Below are 22,488 nucleotides of genomic sequence, written 5' to 3'. Positions count from 1 at the left end.
ATAGTAATAGATTGGGATTCAGTACTCAGCACGTATCTTTAATTCTTCATAATCTTCTATCAAATATATATGTATAATAATATACAATTAAGATTTAATTGATTTGATATTTTTATCTAATAACTAACAATTATATCTTTTTAAAAAATTAATAAAAAGCCATGTAGCACTAGGGATGATAAAATTATCCGCCAACTAGTAAATCCGCTCACAAATATCGACCCGCTATAGGTAAATTTCTGGGTTGCAGACGACTATGATAGTTCAAATTTAAACCTATTGTGGATTGCAGGTGGGTTTAGTATTGAGAAAAAATTTGCAGGATTTTAGAACGACTGTCCACTAACCGCATTCTTTATTTTAATTATTTATATTTTTAATTTTAATCATAAAATTTTCATTAAAAAAATTTAATCATAAATATATCTAAGTTAAATTCTAATTTTTAAACCTAACCTATCTCACTTCAACATATGTAAAATAAGCTTTTAACAAGTAGAAATTTTATAATTTTCAAGTTAATATTATTGATATTTTATTTTACTTTGACTGATTTTATTTGTTTTTTGCCTGAACGATAGTTGTATAAAATTTACTTGTTAATATTATTGATAACACTTGTATATTGAATAAAAGATGGAGCAAGACATTGATAGTAGTGATGATGATTTGTCTACAATAAAAATATTTTGTGTTAGATTAATATGTTTTGTGTATTTATTTTTAATGTTGGAATTTTAATTTCTTATTTGCATTAATAAATCTAAAATTAAGTATTGTTTGCAGATTTTTAGGCTATTATTATAAATTTATAATTTGAATTATATAATTTAAGTATTTATGCATTGTTAAAAAGATTATTTTATATTTGTGATTTTAAATTAGCAAACCTGTAAAAAATCAGTTGTGGATTATAACTATGTTTGATAATTGTTAAAACTCAAATCGGATGATTTTTTTTAAAAAATAAAAATTTACTGTAGATTATAAATTTGATAATTTAAATTTTTTATTGGTATAAATTTAATAATAACAAACCCCGCAACAAGCACCGCCCCCGCACGACACTGAATATATGATGCAATCATAAAAATTTGAAATTCAATTTTGCGTGGCAAGATATCAACGGCATGCCCAATCAGTAATGAAGATCTTCAGCGTTGGGCCCACGTTCAAAAACCCTAACTCGCGCAAGATAAATATCCAAAAAAAGAGCGCGCCACTGGCGGCCTCTTACAAATTCAGCGAAGCAAGGAAGAAAAATTATTTGAATTTTTGTGAAATAAACGGAAAAATAAAAATATAAAAACAAAAAAATTCAAATCCAATCTAGCGAAAGAGAACGAGCAATCGAGCAGAGTCCAACCAACGACAGTCCGTTTTACCGGTATAGTTCAGTCTCATTATTCGACATTGTCGTTTATTTAAGCTTTTATTTATTTATTTTTTTTAAAATTTTGCTTGCTGTTGAAAGATTCATAGGAGATCAATTTTATATTTGTTTGGTTCATGAGAAAAAAAATTATTTGATTTTCTGTGAAATTGTTAAAATTATGATAATTATTAATTATTTAGAAATTTTGTTTGAAATAATGAAGCACAGAGAGCGAGAGCAAGATGGATCGATACCAGAAGGTGGAGAAGCCAAAGACGGAGACGGCCATTAGCGAGAATGAATTGAGGATAACAGCTCAAGGCAGACTCAGGAATTACATTTCTTATGCTATTTCTCTGCTTGAGGTTTTTATTTATTTATTTATTCTTTTGGAACGCTTTATCCTGTTTGTACTTTCTTTATTCTTGCATGTACGCTGCCTGTATTTCGTTAATTTTTAATTAATTTTATTCCTATTAGGAGAAAGGCGCCAATGAGGTTGTCCTCAAAGCTACTGGTAGAGCCATCAACAAGACTGTGATGATTGCTGAATTACTAAAGGTGCCGTTTTACTAATAGCAGTTTTATTGATATTTTTTTCTTCTAATTCTTGTCTATAATTTGCATGTTGTTTATCTAATTGTTTGTAGAGGAGGGTTGTTGGTCTCCATCAGAACACGTCGACAGGATCTATTGATATAACTGATGTGTGGGAGCCACTAGAGGAAGGGCTTCTTCCGTAAGAATCCCAAATTTTTTTTTCTGAAATTTTACTGTATGCATATGCATGTGACTGTATATATTTGCTGATATATTATATTATTTGAATAACTTATGAGTTACTTCTGCAGACTAGAAACCACTCGTCATGTCTCAGCTATCACAATTACTTTGTCAAGGAAGGAGTTGGATTCATCTTCCTTAGGGTAAATGGATTTCTAAAATCTATATTTCATTTGTTTTGGTCTTTATCATATGTTGATATCAATGTAGGATGGCATATTGGCATGTATATTATTCAATAAAACTCATTCCTGGCTTCTAAGTTATTGATTCTTGAACAACCATGGTGGCAACATATTGAGTATTTTGTTATTAAACTCTTTTGAAGTTCAGGAACAGGCCATAGTTACAGAGCGTAAGAGTGAGGGCGTAACTGAGTGAATCATAATCCTCACAGCCAACCAATGAAAGTATATGCTTATTTGTGACATAATAACATATAAATAACAGAGAAGTTTCTAAATTTATTTTTTCTTTTTCTCAATTCCTTTTTGTGGCCATTTCTTTTTATCATATTTAGTTTTTTAATGATACTTCTTGTTCAAGTGATAATGTGTTTAAATTACCTGAGCTGCTTTGATGTCTTTGAGCATCAATGTTTCATGCATTACTCGTAGAATCTTGATAACATGTGATTTTGATATACTGGTTTTGCTCAATTGCAGATACCAACCACCAGTCCCAACTGATCAAGTGAAGCCATTGGCTGATTATGACGATGGACGAGGTGAACTATTGTGTTTCACTAATGCTTGAGCTATTTTCTTCTTCCAATTGTTTAGCTTAAATTAATTTTTATACTTAAATGTTGTAAAAATTTTGAAGCCTTGCATGGCATGCGAGACAAGGGACGTCGTCAAGCAAGGAATGGAGGTAACTTTATTTCCAATTGTTCAGATTATATTGAACTTATCTGTTGTCTTGTTCAGATTATAAGCATATGTCTCCTGTAGTGCTACAAATTCTGCATAAAGCCTTTTGGAAATGTCAACAAAAAGAAATGCCAAAGTTTGTAAAATTTTCATAATAGTGATGGTCATAATGCTGAATCATTACTTGTTATGCAACTATGAATTCCATTTGAGTTGTGATCAGTAAAACAGTATCAATACTTCTCAGATTTGGCAGTAGAAACAAGAGACATCTTATTACTCATTGAGGACATATAGTTGTTAATTCATTCGGTTTGCCATGGTGAGAGGTGACAAATGTCCTGGTGCTACAATGATGAATTGTTGAAATATTTTAGATATAAGTGATATAATATTGGTTAATATTTTTGGTTAACTGTGTCGTAGCTGGATAAAGCCAATGGGCTTTGTTAAATAGGATATTGACTTCTGAGCTTACTCAAGTATGAAGTGAAACTGAAATGAATTACAATTTTTGTTCTTTATGCAGGTAATAACAATGGAGTCCCGGAGTACAATAATGGTCATTGGGATGGTGGGGCTGGATATGGAGGTAGAGGCAGAGGTCGTGCTGCAGGACGCAGTTTCTGGGGGCATGGAAGGCGATATGATGGAAATATGCAGCAGGAATCAGAATATTACAGTGGTTATGGTGGATCAGGGGCCTTGCCTCCTCAAGGCCGTGGTAATTGCCTCTTGGCTTTCTCTTGTTCTTACAGTTTAAGTTTTATCCTTGCAAAACAGTTACATGGTGTTGACAAATTTGTTTTCTTATTATTTTACTATTTTTGTGGTTTGCTTTTTGTCTATCTGCCATTTCCCCTTTTTTTTTTTATTTTACTATTGCCACAAAAAAAATCAATTCTTGAAGCCTTTTTTCTTAATGATTTTGGCAGTGGTTAGTTTGCTACTCCATCCTTACCATTTTTAATATTTTTCCTTTTCGGTATTCAATATTTTCTATGGAATATCTTGTTATTTTGGTGATCCTAAATAGTCTAAAACTTTAGTCAAATGGTCTGTCTCAGCGTTCAAAAACAGAAAAAGGACCAACCAAAAATTGTGTAGCTATCGAGAAAGTGGAGATATCTACATAAGCGTAAAATGCTTCTATGTAAACCTTTAAAAAATGGCTCTTTTTGCCTCTTATTTTATATTTGTTAATCTTTCCAATTGTCTACCTACTGTAACTATAAGTCATTCTTATCAAGATTTTGTAAAGATCTCATGAAAAGTGGATATTAGTTCTTGAAAACATCTCTCAACTTTAATTGTTTATTCTTTTTTCTTAAAGATACATTGTCAGACACTGTTATAAATTTCTCATACGAGATGATTAACTATGTTGATGCAGTGATTCATGTTTGCTTATATCAATGGAATCATAGCCATGGACCACAGTACCCAACTGTTTCTGATGTTAAATTGCCACAACAAGATGCAGAATGAGCCTGTTTCTTGTGGCTTTGTAATTGCAGATATTGTTTTCAACCAGTTTACAGCAAATATTTGGTCATTATAACTTATCTTTTATTGTGCTCTTTGGGGTGATGAAGTTTTCTGCAAAAACTATGCCTTTGACAAGTATATTACTGAACTATTGCTGCATGGAATGTTACAGGCCGTGGTCGTGGATTTGGAAGGCCTCGTGGCCGTAGTCAAGGTCAAGGTCAAGGTCTCAGATCTGATGCACTGGTCCAAAAAACTGCCTGAAGGATATAGGCTTTTGAGGTACTGCTTTTGTTTCAAGCTGACAAGAGATATTGGATGCCTGTCCAGCCTCTCGTCTTCAAAAGTGAGATGGACTTAAAACATTATTTAACATTATTTATAATTAAGGCATAGAGCTGTTAGATTTTTATTTCCTTTGAGACTTGGCTAATTTTTTTGTTGGCAGCATTTTTTGTAGGAAATAGATAGGATAATTTGTATTATCACTAGTCCTTAATTGTGGATGAAGTTAATATTGTAGAATTTCTTCAAATAATATAGCAGTACATTCTTTCGATTTGAATTCACACTATGGTCTGCTTCTCATTGTTTCCTCACAGCTTGCTATTGTAAATCATCGCCGAAAATCTTTCCTTTTCCTCTGGTTGTACATGGTAATGATCAATACAATCTACAATTAAGAGAGCATCCTCTTAACTGCAGAGGAATAGGCAAATATGAAGTAATTCATTTACATATAGCTGAAGTTTTAGAGGAATGCCATAATCATGATTATCCTATTGCTTCATTTCTCGAGCTTCAGACATCTGTATATTTATTCAACTTTGTGTTTTGAAATATGCTGAAATTTAAAAGGTTAATCCACGCAGTCGAAATAATGAAAAGGCAGTTATTTGTTCCTGATCTAATTTCATTTAATCTAAAATAGAAGAGCTACCTTGGAGAGGAAATTATGTTGTCAGTGGCGGAAGTTTTTTATTTTTTTGTTAAGTTCAAACAATTCAAAGGAGTGAGCATGTATAAATTCTTTCGCACTGTTAGATTAAAGTTGTTATGAACAGCACAGGAGTAACACAATGTATAAAAGTACACTTCAGTACAATTCCCAGTATATTTTTATTTACAACTGGGACTACTGTTATACATTAACCCACTGAAGTATTTATCAAAATACTTTAAACCTTATTTAATATTCGAAAGATATCTACTCCACTCATATTTCATAAAGAAGAGACTGTTTTCACTTAATTAGTTGATAATTGAGAGGTTAACTAAAACTAACTTCCATAATACTCTTATGGAGGCTCGAATCATTGCACTCAACATTGTAAGTGCAAGGTTTCTCCTATTGGACTAAAGACCCATTGGTAGAAGTTAACTCACTTGGGTAGGTAATATGGTATTTGTTACGCACAGAAAAGAAAAATGATAGAAAGAGTCTTAATTTATCTTGTTAGTACCATTTTTTAATTGATGTTATTTATTCTAAATCTTAAAAAAATATAAAAAATTAAAACCAAATACTTTTTATAATTAAAAATAAATTTGTTCTTCTCTCTTAGGCTTTTAATAGATTAATTTCTCATTTCTCACATTTCTCTTAGTGTTTTTAATTAATTGACATTTTGAATCAAATATTAATTATTAATCAAATCTGAAATTGAAATCTCAAATTATTATGAAAACCAAAATTAATACCATCAATAACAACAAAATCCACCATTTATTCATTAAATTTAACAGAACCCAATATTAAAATTTATTCATATATTGGTGGAGGTGGAGGCGGTGGTGATGATGGTAATAAACTTTTTGTTATGAAGACGTGTGGCGGAGGAGGTGGTAGTAATGATGGTGATGATGATGAACTTCTTGTTGACGAAGATAAGTAGTTAGGGTGAAGATAGGTTGTGATGATGATTATGCTGAAGAGAGGGAGGGGGAAGAGGTGGAGGGGTAGGGAAGGAGCGGAGGGAGCGAGAATAAAATAAAAACTAACAGTTTTTTTTTTACAGGGGTAATTCTGGAAAGAAAAAATAAAGTGAAAAGTGGATATACAAAAAAAGCAAAAGGAAAAGTCTCGCACATGGTGGTGAGCGTAAGTGCAAAAAATTCTGTTTCTGTTTAATCAATAATTCAAGAGAACGATCATATTATAAATTTTTATGGGATTCTTATACTGTGAAAGGAGGAGACTTTCCTTCTGCGGTCCCAAACAATAATTTAACCCCTCCATGTGATCAAATTCGTCTTCCATTTCACGTGCAGAAGATATGAGTGCAAATGTTTGTTTCAATTAGCCATTAATCTATCCTTGGTTGGCACTAGGAAAGAGTCTAAGTTGGTTGTCCTTAAAAAAATTTGTCTGAAACGGTGTGCTTCAGTCACCAAGGTTAGTGAATTAGTTAGCACGAAAGATAACCAATTGATGCGATAGTAATTTGCTCTAACTTCAGCCATTATCCATCCCTGGAGAGCTTGATTGTGCAGCACATCAGCCTAATCGAGAATTTGTTAGTGTAGATCTCGAATTACTACCAGTCGCACTAAACTTTTCATTGGTCTCCTGACACCACATAATTGACGCACAACTTCCCCACTAATAACTTGAACCTGATTCTGCATTTTCATATTGTAGTTGTGGCCAATAAATGACACATTGGAACGGTCCATCAATTGCTTCTGTCCGATCTGCAAATATTGGTTGATTGTTATGAAACAAATGATAAGTGAACATAATCGAATACATGGAATGCTAAAACATGGAATAAGCGGTGTATTATTATCCAATCCATGCTCAAGTCCAGCTCGAAGGCGATATGCAAATTGATATGCTACACATTCATCAGGGTTGCCAGACTTAGGTTTTAATTAGTTGGATATATTAGAAGTTTAGGTGACAAATTGAAAATTACCCGGATATATAGAACTCGAATATTTTAATACTGAATATTCATTATTTCTTTCAGTACTAAATGAGTTTTTTATAGTAATTTTTCTCTCGGGTACATCACATATGTAATTCTTTTAGATATCAAATGATTTCATTTTTATTGAGATAAGAAAAAAATAATTGAAAAAATGTTACCATGCATTATTCAACTACACACGACAACCTAGATAAAAGAATTCTTATATGACCCAAATCCACAAAGATCCGATTTAGATTTGATACACTTTCTTTTTTGAATAATTTATTCTTTTTAATAATATTAGGGTAGGGTCATTTTAATCCATAAAAATACTTTTTTCAAAATAAAAATGATCAAAAAGGACATTTAAAAAAAAAAAATTTACTTGACTCTTTGCACTCACCATAAACTATTAAGCAATAATCTTTCTCATTATTAAAATTTTCTTTAACATATTGTCCTCATTAAACTTAATTCAATGTTTTCGTTATTTTTTCCACACATTTTTTTATCATATTTGATCCATCGTATAATTGAATATATGACTTTGAACTGTTGTAGTCGTTGTATTGAGTATAGAAAATGCAGAGAAACATTTTATAGTCGAATTTGTTTTGCATAAAAGAATTAATTGCATGGCTATTACCCAACAAACTACTCAGCAAATCTTTATTTAAAAATTTTAATTATAAAATACCCATAAGATAAATTAAAATTTTGGACGCTAAAATGCATAGAATAATAAATTTGAACTTTTTTATTAATAATTTTTATAAGTCAAAATTTTTGTTCATTCCAAAAAGTCAAATCAAAATGTTAGTTGTTTGAATATAAAATACCGAATAAAATATGAATTTATAGCTTATTTATTACTATTGAACATTTTGATTATTAGTGTTTTTAAAGTATTTAAAAATTTTCCAGCAAAAAAATTGTATGTAATATTTATGTATATCAATAGAAAATACCAAACTAACATTATCAAAGTGCAATATGTGCTGTAAGCGAAGCAATAAAAAAAAAAAAAATAATGAGAAATGCCTCTTAAAGATTCCTCAAGTATCATTGATGTGATAGAATGATTTTTTTTAATACTGTTATATAGGATCTGAAGCGCGGCCCAGATTTTTTAAACCCTCCCTAATATTCGAGGAGTGTCCACTTCACTCACATTTCATGAGGAATAGACTGACTCCACTCAATTATTTGATAATCAAGGGAAAACTGAAACTAACCCCCATAATGTTTTTATGAAAGTTCGAATCTTTACTCTCAACATTGTAAATGCAATGATTCTCCCACTGGACAAAAGACCTATTGGCATGTGATAGAATGATTTGAGATTAGAAAATTGAGAAACCTTAATACTTCAACAATTTAAGGAAATATTAGAAATCCCACTCAATGGGCCCCACTTATTTTTGGAGTGAGAAGTGGGAGTAGGCCTTCCATGGGGAGAGGTGGGAGTGAGAATATTTTATATTTGTTTGAATAATATTATTATATTTAACTAAATAATATTTTACACTGATTAAAAGTTAAAATTACTTAAAAATAATACTATTATATTAATAGAGAACTAATAAATATTACTATATTTATTTAATAGTAATAATTAATAATAATAAATAATTTATTCTATGAAAATATTAATTTTGTACTAAATAATATTATATTATTATTTTATACAATAATAAATTAAATATAATTATATTAAATTCAAATAATATTAATTTTATTTAATATAATTATATAAAATAAAATAATGTTTTATTTTATATTTACCCTTCTTTTTTACCCTTCTCTTATTAAATTTACTATAATTAAATTTAATAAATATTTTAAATAATATTATATTTATTTAAATAATATTATTATATTTAAATAATATTATTATATTTAACTAAATAATAACTTGGTTTGATTCCAAGTTTAAATTACTTAAAAATAATATTATTATATCCTATCTTTCTTTGAAAATATAATATTATTATATTTATTTAAAAATAATAGTATTATATTTATTTAATATTAATAATTAATAATAATAAATAGTTTATTCTAAGAAAGTATTAATTTCGTACTATGTTAATAGTAAAAATGTATCATTTATATTGCCCTTATCAATAATTTTAATTTATATAATTAAAATTAAATTTAATAAAAAAAATGTGATGTACATAATTAAGAATATTAATAATTATTATAAATTTAAAAATATAATAAAATAAATATTTATTCATTAAATATATTTTTTTATTAACTTTGTAATTAAAAACTATAATTCTTTATAATTCTAATGCTACCTTAAAATAGACACACAAATCATAATATTATTAAAATACACGCACACATTTTTCATTAAAAATTAATTAGATTGCGTATAAGTATTTTTGTACAAATAATTTTTCTTTTCAAACATACGTTTGGTAAATTAGTTTTGCATCATGAGTTTTTATTCCAAAATAAATAATTGAAAGTATTGTTTATGTTTGTTGTAAAGCATATGAATGATATCTTAGTTTTTAGTTTAATAAACTAAAACATTTAGTAAGGGTATATTGAGTATTTAGATGGGTTTTTTTGAGTAGAGATGGTAAAATTCAAATATGGATTCGAATCCACATCTGTAAATTTTTTTGCAGATCTGGATGTGGGTAATATCAATTTAGATTGCGGGCGGATATCCTGAATATCCGGATCCACAAAAATTAAATTTTAATAATTAAAAATATAATTTAAAAATTCAACAATTTACCAAATTAAAACCTAATCCCAAAACCTATTAAACATTTACATTATATTAAAAATTAATGCATTTAATTAAAGTGACTAAACAAATCAGCAAAGAAAATTAAATTGAGCCAGTAAAATTTTGAAGTTTAAACAAGTTACATTAGATTAAACTCATTAAATATAACCAACCAATCAATCAAAATACCAAATCATTAACTAGAAAAAATAAATGCCATGTAATTAATAATACCAAAAAAACGGAAACAAAAGAAATATCCAATTAGGCGAGGCTTGGACAACAGTGATAGCGGCGTGCTTAGTCGAGGCTTCGATGATGGCAAGGATTCGATAACGGCGAGATGTGCAGCGTGTACCGACAACAACCGACTCAGGGCGAGGCTTGGACACAAGGTTTAGGCGAGGCCATGAGACAGACGATGACATCCTTACGAAATTGGGGGATTTGGGTGTTAAGGATTTGTGGGTCGCAGCTGCTAGTGAAGTATTGTGAGCGTGTGTGTGAATGCGATATTGACATTAGGGTGAGGGACTTAAGTTAAATTTGTTTTTACTTTAAGTTAATATATATTTTAATTTAATATAAAAATTAAATGGATTTAGATATCTAGCTTTTCGGATGCACTTGCATCTGGATTAGGATCCGGATCCGTGTGGATTCTAATTTTCTATATCCGGATCTGCATTTTTTAACATGCGAATCCGTATTTTTTCGAATCTGGATCTTCCAGATCCTTGTAGATGCAGGCCGGATCCAGATTTTATTGCCATCCCTATCTTTAAGTAAAACTTTTAAAATTTATGGTATGTTTACTTGAGGGTTTATGGAATAGAAATAAAGAGATGAGAATGAATTTATGTTTACTTGGTAAAAATATAATTTGAGAATGAGAATAAAATGTGTAGGTCCCACATAATTTAGGAATAAGAAATGTGAATCACATTCTCATGGGGGGTTGGGAATGAGGATTCCCATTCTCTAAACTGATTTTTGTATCCCTATAATTTTTTCATATTTTTCGAATTATCCTTGGTCAAATCATAATTAATTTTATTATTTTAAATGTCATTATTATTATTATTAAATTTTATTAAATTTATTATTTTAGTTATTATTAATATTATCATTATTAACATTTACTATTATTATTAATTTTATTTTTTAATTAATATTATTATTTTTAATAATATATATACATGTATCTAGTTAATGAAAATTACATTATTTAATGCTATGGGTATTTTGATAAATTGATTCTCATTCTCATTTATTTTGGCAAGTAAACACATCAATAATATTTCAGCACATTGCTATTCTCATTTATTTTTGCCAAGTAAATATTGAAATCTCATTTCCATTCCAGCCCATCCCCAACTCATTCTCATTCTACTCTATTCCCACTTTATGAAGTAAACACACCATTAATAGTGAGTTTATTTAGTAAACGTGTTTCAATAGGTAATTTGGCCCACCCGTTTATTCTTAATCTATCCTTGTAAAGTAAATGACCCAAGTGTCCACAGAATTATTTTAATTTGCACATAATCTCTAGAGTTCTTGTGCATTCCAATTATGGACTTCTATTTATCTTTTGTGATCACAATTAGCAATGTAAACTCTTTATTTGATCAAATTGTTCCATATCACTCTTTGCATGCTATTTAACGACCAATCATTCATCAATATTTACATTATTGGAGTGAAATAGTCAAATTAATATGCTTCAACAATCTTAACAGTCAAAGACGAACAAGAAACCCAAGTTAAAAAAGTTAAAATTAGGGTCATGTAAGTTAATAGATTATTTGATTTGTTTGAAACTATAATGACTCTGTTGTAAATTATCCTCAAAACCTCTTCTTTGAGCCATTCCTATAATCAAGCAAGCCCAGTAGCTTAGTAAATTCGAGCGTGGGCCGTTCATTCAATTGAGCCATTCACTTAATTTTTTAAAAAGAAAGTAAATGAATGGTTCCGTCAAATATCGAAACCCTATAAGATTATCGAAACCTGAAAGCTGTAAATAATAAGTAAATGTCTCTTTTTCTTCTACAATTGTTGGAATAAGTCGATTCTTTATTAAGTAAATGTCTCTTTTTCTTCTACAATTGTTGGAATTAGGCGATTCTTTATTTAAAAAAGTACTTGAGCCATTCATTTACTTGTGCCCATAATAAGATTAATTATTAATTAAGCTATTCATTTAATCGATAAGATTCATTTAATTAGTCATCTATTTAATGAAGCAAGCCCGACGGTTTCGAAATAAATAAATAAATTGAATTATTATAAGTCACTTCTAATGAATATTTTGAGTTACAGCGAAGAAAAATTTTACAGAGTTAGAGTCGTTAATGAATTCTCCTTCTTCATCGTCATCAGGTATTGCCTTTCCCAAATTGAAATCATTCTCAATTTGGGTAATGGAAGAATTGGAAGTGTGGGATGGACTTCTCTTCTTTAACAGACGCTTCAGCGTCCAAATCGTATGAAAAAATTGCTGATATTTGCGACGACCTAATGCTTGAGGTTAATTTTTTTTTTTTTAATAATTAATCTTATTTAAAAATTAATTTCTTTATCTTATTGTCATTATTAAAATTTCTCTTTAACAGGTTGCTGTAGAGGCTATTGCGTTTGAAGACGAATGGCCTTACGCGATTCATCTTCTGTGTTACTTTTATGTCAATGACATGTAAGTTTAAGTGATTAACCTTTTTCTTTTTTAATTTATTGATTTCTTTAGACACGTAAGTTTAAGTGATTAACCTTTTTTTTTTAATTTATTGATTTCTTTAGTAGTAGTAGAAGACTTATTTAGTTCATCTGCAGTTAAGTTCTTTGTCATCTCTGCAAGTTTGCTGCTGCAGCAGCATTCAATTTCTAAAACTTGAGCTTTTTAAGCACCTACAATTATGCTCATAATTAGAGCACAAAATGATTTAAAACAAAATCAATTTATTAAAAATAAACTTAAACGGATGATTAAGCGAAATGTAGTGAAAAATACAATAAAATTTCATCATTTACTGTCTAAGTAATATTGGTTTAAGTTTAAAAATGTCATAATAACTCGCTTTTGATAGAGTTATCAATGAGTACAATATTAGGCTTTAAATAGTCATTGACTATATAAAACGCTTAAAATAAATTAAGTCAGTGGCCTTTATACCCAACATAAATATTTTTTTGTTTTGGTTGTTTGTTAGATTTCCACTTCGCTTTCACTTCCTTCTTTCCACATTCAAGCAATCAAGCAAATTAATAAACAAATCAATCTTTATGTACATATCATTTAAAAATATAAAAGTTAATATATACATATCATTTTCATGGAATTTTATAATTTATGGATCTGTTTAGTAGAGCTTATAACTCCTACACATTTGCTACCTCTCTACAAATCAAGTAATTGAAAACCTTTAGTTAGAAGTTAAGGAAAGAAATTAAACGAAATTGTAAAAATAATTAGTTAAAAGTTCTTATCTTACTAACTTTTTCTTGTGTTATTAGTGTCAATGTGTAAGTGTGCACAATAAGTAATATAATAATAAGTATTCAAGATCGTCTCTATAGGTATTGATGTTATCATGCTTGTTACAATAATCTTAACAGTGTCGATTGTTTCAAATTAAAATAAGATAACTAATAAAACTAATCGAATAACTAAAATGCAATAAATAAAATAGAATAAAGAAAACTCTCATAGCAAACACAAGGATAAAATAAATGAGAATGAAGTAGTTGAGTGATTAAACTCTCTTAATGGTTTTGATTGTTTCTTCTAATTTTAGTTGCTACAACATCTACGATAGCGCTGGGCAAAATCCTATTGTATCATCAGCTGTCGCATGTTGGATGTCTTATATCTTTATACAATCTAACAATAATCAATTGTTATGCTAATATAAGATATAACATTACACGCTTAGGTTCTAATTATCCTACAAGGGGAATCCATATATTTAGTTCATCACTAATTTTAGATTTAGCATGACCCTTTTGAAATCAAGTAAAACTCAACTCAGGAAACCCAATATAAAATCAAGTATTGCTCTGATATGTTCCACTAAGATATGCCATTTTGTGACTCTTTCTTATTTTGTATTATTAAATGGGTGGTTAGCCGAAATGACGAATAAAAATAAGTATTATCAAAATAAGGTGCTATAGCAAACATTCAACAATATATATAATCAGTTAATGAACCATTAAGATTGTCTATCACTTATTCACTATTAAATTAATTCATGATTTGCGAAAGTAAAATAAATAAAAGAGTTTTAGCCATCAAACATATTCTCATGATTAAAAAGTAAACAAGTAAACAAGAAAACAAGAGATGAATAAGAAGGACTGAGTTTCTCGATTGGTCTTTGCAAATTCTCCTCTGATGTAGCTCTTAATTTCGTTCTTGGATTCTGTTTTTCTCTAATTTCTTTTTGGCTTTTTTCCTTGGTTGACGGCCTCTCTTTTTTCTTTAGTATGTATGCTTATTTTATAATTGAAAATTAAGGTAAACAGAAGTCTAGGGCATGTATCTTCCAAATTAAGAAACTCCAGATCGCAATCTTCTCTGTCAATGCTCCAGGATTGTTACAACAACAATTACAACAACTACATTGTTTCAGATTTGTTTTAATTCTTCTATAACCAAGTTCTTTTTCCATTTTTTGCAAGCCTATTGTAGTAGCATTGATTCCTTGATATTTAAACTTTCAATCACCTACAATTGTGCACATAATCTAAGCACACAAAATATTTTAAAACAACAAAATCGATTGAAACTAAACTAAAATTGATACTCATGCAAAATATAACTAAAATGCAATAAAAACATATCGTTTACTCTCTAGGTAATAATAATTTAAGTCTAAAAGTGTCATAATAACTCTCATTTCATAGAGTTATCACACTCCCAAACTTAAACTATTACTTGTCCTCAAGTAATGACAACAAAATTAACACTTCAATCACACAATTACTCATTAATAACATAGCTCTGCCATTAAGTTTTGCAAGGATTCTTCAATCGGCAGATCGTCCACTTTAACTATGCAAAATCACCATAGTAGTTTAGTTCTAAACTTAGGCCTCATTCTGTCTAAAGTGTGTGTGCGCCACTTTGATTCAATTGTAGAGATTCTACAATATTGCACTGATGTTACATACACTTTAGAGGGAGGACACAAGTACATTCATACATGGGGGGAATCGAAATCACAAACAAGTTCAAAACAATGCTATAGCAACATATTTTTTTAATAACTACATCATTGATTTTTCATGTGAATGTCTATCACTTGTGGTGATGACATCCAATTCCTCAGTCAATACACAAATCAAAGTTGCTGCAACAATGTTCATAATACAGTCTTATCTATAGACATCTTTAATTCAAGGCTGATCATGGGGCTCATGAATAAATCGGGCTACTCAATATCCTAGACAGAGGACCTTCTAGTTCTAATTTTTTTTCGATGCTACAACAAAGCTCATAGCTCTTGTTGCTTTTGGACTCAGGTCTGCATATGGGGTACATACTCAGCCTTGGTTACTCAGTAATTTAAACCATTGGAGCTAAATTTATGCAAACATAGTTCAACAAAAATTTTCTCCCTAAACTTGAAAAATTTCTACCGTTTTTGATTTTCTAGTTTCTGCTATAGCATTCTCATAAAACTCAACCAAACACTTAACACAAAGATGTCCATCGCTACTTGCCCATCACAAATACTAAATGACACGCAATTTATCATCATTAGGTTTCCTGAGCCATACACAAATACTCGATAACAGAGCTTCACATAACACTCAAAACAAACACAAACACATGCATTCACAAACACATCACACTATAACATAACCCCTCAAACTTTAGAGGGGTTGTGTTCTCACAAGCACATAAAACAAAACAAACCAGACATGCATAAGTTGACACGAAAGAAATGCAAAATAACAATTAAAAATAAAAGTTTCAAAAATTAAAAGAAATTAAATTGGGCTGGTAGGGGTACTCCCTTGTTGTGATATAAGTTCTTGTAGCACGAGCTGAAAGGTTCACTGCTTTTTGGTTGAACTTTTCAAGGGGTCCTTGGTCAACCTTGTGGTGGAACAGCTGGTTGCTTTAATTTCTTGCTCGGGGTTGGACTGGTTGATGGTGTTCCAACAGGTGTAGTGGCTGTAGGCTTAGTTGGTTTGGTCTGCTTGTGCTTTGGTTTTTCCAAAGGTGGCCTATTTGCGTTTGCTAGATTTCTTAGTCTAAGGACTTGATTGGAGTCTGGTGTGGAACAATTGGAGCAGGGTCTGCTGCAGCAGAGCCCTCAGCAGTGATTTCAGCAATGATGTCTAATAGGCTCTTCTTCTCTACAACTGTTTGAGTAATCTTACTGGCGTATACTTCAAGTTCTTTATTAATATCTTCTAAATCCTCCCCTGACATATCATCTTTCGCAACTTTTTCTTTCCCCTTACTGGAGAGGACTGGGATTGGGGGCTCAACATCTTGCTCTTCTTTTGACTCGTCATTATCATCTTTAATGATGTGTTTTTGCCTAGGTTTGGGAGGCATCATTTGAGGTACCTCTTTTTTCTCCTCTTTTAAGCCTCTTTCTTCTTATTCTTTTTATGGTGAGTTGTCTATTTCAGATTTAGCACCCTCTACTTCTTGTGACGCTGGTTGGTCCTCGTCTCATGACTCTCATTCCTTTTCACCGGTTGCTGCTTGAGTTGTTGGAACATCTTTTTTTGCTGGGTGGAAGTTAAATTGTTGCAGCAGGGTGTTAGGAAAGTCTTTGTTTCTACTTTTCATGTAGACGTGGTCTTTAAAGTGCATCAAGTAGTTCTAGAATCTTTTGTTCTCTCTCCGCTGTGCCTCTACACATTGAGTGATATTGTCACTCAACTATTGCAATCTTTTTCCAACCCCAATGACCCTCATTGCTCTTGCTACAACAGTGGACTTTGATGGTGCTGCAACTGATTCACCAATAATTATTTCTATGGTTCGAGCAGTGAGAGCTCCTTTATTCTTAATGCGTTATACATTCATCCTGAGTAGTGGGACTCACTTCAAATACTAGGCATATGCTGGTGATAAGGGAAAGAAATAATAGGGCAACAATTTTGTGCTTTTTCATAGCACATTCTCTAATCTCTCGTTTAATAATTGCCTCAACATCAATTGGCAATCCTCTAACGATGACATATAAGAGAATCAACATTTCATGTGACATGGTAGTTATGTGTCTTGTGGGTATTAGCCCAAATCTTAGCAATTGGCTTCAAATCGATCCTGTTTATTACTTACCTCCTTATTTGTCCATGAACTACCTTTACTGTGTGGGTTTTTAGGTAAATTTTTGAGTACTCACAGTCAACATCAGAAAGGCAAATTGTAAGAAGCATTAATTACCTGCGAGTATAAAGAGACTAAAGTGTTTATTACCCATAGTGTTCATTGATCTTGCCCCAGCAGGTTGGCATAGAATTCCTTGACAAGCGGTAGCACAGGGTCCCTTGGATAGTTGTAAAATTCTAACCAACAATTTCTTACTGCAACAACATGAATAGTTTGAATTATTCCTGAAGGTTGTGGTGGGAATTGAAACCCTTTTTCTTCTAAAAGCTTTTGCGATTCTATAAATTTCTCATACTTTTCTTCAGCTTTGTAGACTTTGAAGCGGGATGGATGATTTAGACGCTTTGCTGTCTTTTTGTATCTCGTCATTGCTGGAGCACTTTGAACGGATTTGATGGAGAATGAAGGATCAAGCTGTAAAAAGGAACCGTGAATTTTAAGGACTGTTGCCGAGGAGGGAGAAAAGAAAGTGGAGTTAGATTGCAAATGGTACAGTGAAACCCTTATATATAAGTGTTTGTAAAAATAAAAATAAAAATAAAGGAAGATTAATTTAAGGAGATAAAATTGGAAAGAGAATTTTGAATTTAAAAAACATATCCAATTTAAATAGGGAAAGGATATTGATTTGGAAATTTAGGGATTATGTAATCCTTTATGATCTTTACCTAATTTGTGAAGCAAACTGTCAAAATTTATTCCCAATGGTGAAAGAAAGTTTTTCATAATTGAATATTGTAACGATAAGTATTGTTGCTGCAGCAACGGATCTTGTGCTACAACAATCTGTAATGATGTTTCCTTGTTTATTGAGAAGTATAGTTCAATTGCCATGTGGATTGTAATGATGCAGCTACATGTATCAGTTTCTTAATCTCAGCATTTTTTTAAAAAGTAAAAGAAAGAATAGAAACTTAAATAATTAATTCAAAATGACAAAAAGCGTAAATGAAAAATATGCAAAATTAAACTTAATGTAAAGAGAAAAATCAAATAACTCCTCTCATCATTGGTTGCCTCTCAATTAGCCCTTGATTTTAGGCTCTTCGGCTTGACCATCCTTGATTGCTCACAATGTTGGTTCCCTCAGGAACAAGTCCTCCTTTGAGTGATCCACTATAGTATCCATATAATGTTTTACTCTATGCCTAATAACCTTGAATTCTTGGCCCGTTCTTTTATCTAAGAGGTCAATAACCCCGTGAGGATAGATTCTAACAAGCTTGAAAGGTCCTGACTATCTAGATTTCAATTTTTTTTTGGAAAAAGCTTTAGTTTTGAGTTGTAAAGCAAAACTTGATTGCCTGGAACAAGTTCTCTTTGCTGAATTCTTTGGTCATGCCATTGTTTTGTTTTCTCCTTGTAAATCCTTACATTTTCATAGGAGAACTACCTCAACTCATCGTGTTCATAAAGTTAGAGTTTTTGATTCTCTGCTACAACGTGCATGTCGATGTTGAGTTTTTTTAATGCCCAATATGCTTTATACTCTAGCTTTAATGGTAAATGGCAAGCATTGCAATATACAATTCTATATGGAGAGATGCCAAGTGGTGTCTTGTAGATTGGCATCATTCGTTGGTAATGCTGTAGCCTCCACCTATTTGGACACATAGTCTATCACATCTAAAATATATAAATTTCCAAAAGATGGTGCGAAGGGTCCCATGAAGTCTATCCCTTATACATCAAAAGTTCAACCTCCAAAATGTTTGTTAATGACATTTCATGCTTTTGAGATATGTTCCTTGTTTTTTGGCACTTGTCAAAACATTTAACAAACTTATAAGCATCATTAAAAATAGAGGCCTAATAATAACCTGATTGTACAACTTTGATGGTTGTTCTGTGGCCTCCAAAATGTCCTTCATATGCTGCAGCATGGCATGAATGCAGTATATCATGGAAAAATAGCTTCTTTTACTGATAATTCAAATCAAGTGGTAACAGTCCACTCACCAAGTAATTAGTAAAATCTGATACCATAGGAGTCCAGACTGCTTCAGCATTTGTGTATGCTATATCATTAGTTGGTGCTCATCAGGGAATGCTTCTATGATGTCTCGTTTGGTCAAAGTGCTTGCATATGCTTCAAGCCTTAACAGATGGTCTGCTACTTGGTTCTCGATTCCTTTTCTATCCTTAATCTCCAAGTCAAACTCTTGTAGCAAAAGGATCTACCTTATCAACCTTGGTTTGGTATCTTTCTTTGAATCAAGTACTTTATTACTGCATCGTTTGTGTAAACTGTTACTCTGGTGCATACCAAATAGGCTCTTAATTTGTCAAAGGCAAATACAACTGCTAACAGCTCATTTTCAGTGGTTGTATAATTGATCTGGGCATTACAATCCACATGGCAGTTGAACTATACTTCTTAGCAAACAAGGAAACTTCATTGTAGACTGCTGTAGCACAAGATTTGTTGCTACAGCAACAATGCTTACTGTTACAGTAATTCAATTATGGAAAACTTTCTTTTAATTTTGACAGCTGACTTGGCAATCAAGATAAAGATCATAAATGATTACATAATTCCTAAAATTTTGAATCATTATCCTTTCCCTATTTAAATTTGATATGTTTTTAAATTCAAAATTCTCTTTCTAATTTTATCTCTTTAAATTAATATTCATTTTATTTTTATTTTTACCAACACTTATATATAAGGGTTTCACTGTACCATTTCCAATCTAACTCTACTTTCTTTTCTCCTTCCTCGGCAACAGTCCTCAAAATTCATGATTCATTTTTTAGCGTTTGAGCCTTTGTTCTCCATCAAATCCACTCAAACTGTTCCAACAATGATAAGATACAAGAAGACAATAAAACGTCTAAAGGATCTATCCACTTTCAAGGCTACAAAGCTGAAGAAAAGAATGGGGAATTTATAGAACCACGAAAGATTTTAGAAGAAAAGGGGTTCCAATTCCAACCACAACCTTCGGGAATAGTTCAAACTATTCATGCTGCTGCAGCAAGAAGGGGTTCGTTAGAATTTTGCAACCATCCCAGGGACACTGTGCTGCCGCTCATCAAGGAATTATATGCCAACCTGCTGAGGTAAGACCAATGAACAATATGGGTAAGAAACACTTTAGTCCCTTTGAACCCGTGAGTAATTAATGCTTTTTATAATTTGCCTTCTGATGTTGACTGTGAGTACTCAAAACTGATTGGAAGCATGACGCTTAGGAAATGGAATAATGTGCTAAAATCCCTCATAGTAGAAGGTAGTTCATGGGCAAATGAGGAGGGTAGAGTAATAAACAGGATCGATTTTAAACCAATTGCTAAGATTTGGGTAAAAATTTTAAAATCTTGACTGATGCCTACAACACACAAAACCACCGTGTCATAGGAAAGGTTGAGTCTCTTATATGTCATTGTTAAAGGACTGCCAATTGATGTTAGGGCAATTATTGAGTGGGAGATTAGAGAATGTGTTATAAAAAAATTACAAAACTACTGCCTGTTGTTTTATTCCCTTATCACCAGCATATTCTTGTATTTAGAGTGAGCCATATTGCTCAGGATAAATGCATTAAAAATGAAGGAGCTCTCACTGTTCGAACCATAGAAAGAATTACTGGTTAATCAACTGCAATAACACCAGAGCCCACTGCTGTAGTAGGAGGAAGGAGGGTTATTGGGGTCGAAAGAAGATTGCAAGAGTTGATTGATAGTATCACTCAATGTGCAGAGGCACAACGGAAGGAGAATAAAAGATTTTGGAACTACTTGATGCATCTTGAATACCACTTGCATAAATTTGCATTTACATAAAAAGCAAAAACAAAGACTTTCCTAACACCTTGCTATAACAATTTAACTTCCACCCAACAGAAGAAGATGTTCCAACCACTTAAGCAGTAACTGGTGAAGAAGAATCAGAGTCAAGAGACGAGGACCAACCAGCATCACCAGAAGCAGAGGGTGCTAAATTCAAAGCAGACAGCTCACTAAAAGAAGAAGAAGAAGAAGAAGAAGAAGATGGAGGCTTAGAGGAGGAGAAAGAGGAGATAACTCAAATGGTGCTTCTTAGATGAAGGAGAAAACACATTGTCAGAGATGATGATGACGAGTCAGAGGAGGAGCAAGATACTGAGCCCCCAGTCTCGGTCTTCTCCATTAAGGGTAAAGAAAAAAAGTTACGGAAGATAATGAGTCAAGGGAGGATCCATAAGACATTAATGAAGAACTTAAAGAAGCAGCTACAAGGGTTACTCGAACAGTTGCAAAGAAGAAGAGCTGCTAGAAATCATTACTGAAATCACTTCTGACGGCTCTGCTACAGCAAAACATGCTCAAGTTGCTCCACACCAGACTCTAATCAAGTCCCCAGCCATCATGCCTATGAAATCCAGCAAACGAAAAGAGGCCACCTCTGGAGATGCTACACCACTAGAAGAGCCATAGCACAAGTGAACTAGACTAACTAAGCCCACAGCCACTGCACCTGCTAGAACACTGTCAACTAGTCCAGCTCCGAGCAAGAAGAAAAAGCAGCCAACAGTTCCACTACAAGGTTCACCCAAGGACCACTTGAGGAGTTCAACTAAGAAGTAGTGAACCTTTCAGCTTGTGCTACAATAACTCATATCACAACAGGGGAGTACCCCTGCTAGCCCAATTTAATTTTTTTAATTTCTGAAACTTTTATTTTTAATTGTTATGTTGCATTTCTTTCGTGCCAACTTATAAATGTCTGGTTTATTTTGTTTTATGTGCTTGTGAGAACACAACCCCTCTCAACTTTGAGGGGTTGTGTTATAATGTGATGTGTTTGTGAATGTATGTGTTTGTGTTGAGTATTATGTAAATCTTGTTTATTGAGCATTTGTGTATGGATAAGGAAACCTAATGACAATAATTTACGTGTCATTCAATATTTGTGATTGCCAAAGTAGGGATAGTGTATAGATGAAAACTGAAATTCT

At 31.7% G+C, this 22,488-nt stretch overlaps 1 protein-coding gene across 3 annotated transcripts; it reads left to right on the top strand.

The window, feature by feature from the left end:
• The first annotated feature begins 1,115 nt into the window (after nucleotides 1-1,115).
• Nucleotides 1,116-5,058, top strand: LOC18042049. Of its 3 annotated transcripts, none has more exons than XM_006432240.2 (9): nucleotides 1,116-1,387; nucleotides 1,599-1,740; nucleotides 1,856-1,936; nucleotides 2,026-2,114; nucleotides 2,227-2,301; nucleotides 2,824-2,885; nucleotides 2,984-3,031; nucleotides 3,560-3,754; nucleotides 4,691-5,058. In XM_006432240.2, exons 2-9 carry the CDS (start codon nucleotides 1,618-1,620, stop codon nucleotides 4,780-4,782), a joined length of 765 nt encoding a protein of 254 aa, XP_006432303.1. In that variant the 5' UTR covers nucleotides 1,116-1,387; nucleotides 1,599-1,617; the 3' UTR covers nucleotides 4,783-5,058. The 3 variants fall into 3 exon arrangements, with proteins under 3 accessions (XP_006432303.1, XP_006432304.2, XP_024040193.1); XM_006432241.2 differs by lacking the exon at nucleotides 4,691-5,058 and adding an exon at nucleotides 4,424-4,577; XM_024184425.1 differs by lacking the exon at nucleotides 4,691-5,058 and adding an exon at nucleotides 4,424-4,577 and having other exon boundaries at nucleotides 1,176-1,387; nucleotides 1,604-1,740.
• Nucleotides 5,059-22,488: the final 17,430 nt, after the last annotated feature.

This window comes from Citrus clementina, unplaced genomic scaffold (assembly GCF_000493195.1).
Source record: "Citrus clementina cultivar Clemenules unplaced genomic scaffold, Citrus_clementina_v1.0 scaffold_5, whole genome shotgun sequence".
Classification (NCBI taxonomy): Eukaryota; Viridiplantae; Streptophyta; class Magnoliopsida; order Sapindales; family Rutaceae; genus Citrus; species Citrus x clementina.
The sequence above is the reverse complement of the archived record's forward strand: the minus strand, read 5'-3'. Positions and strand labels throughout refer to the sequence as shown.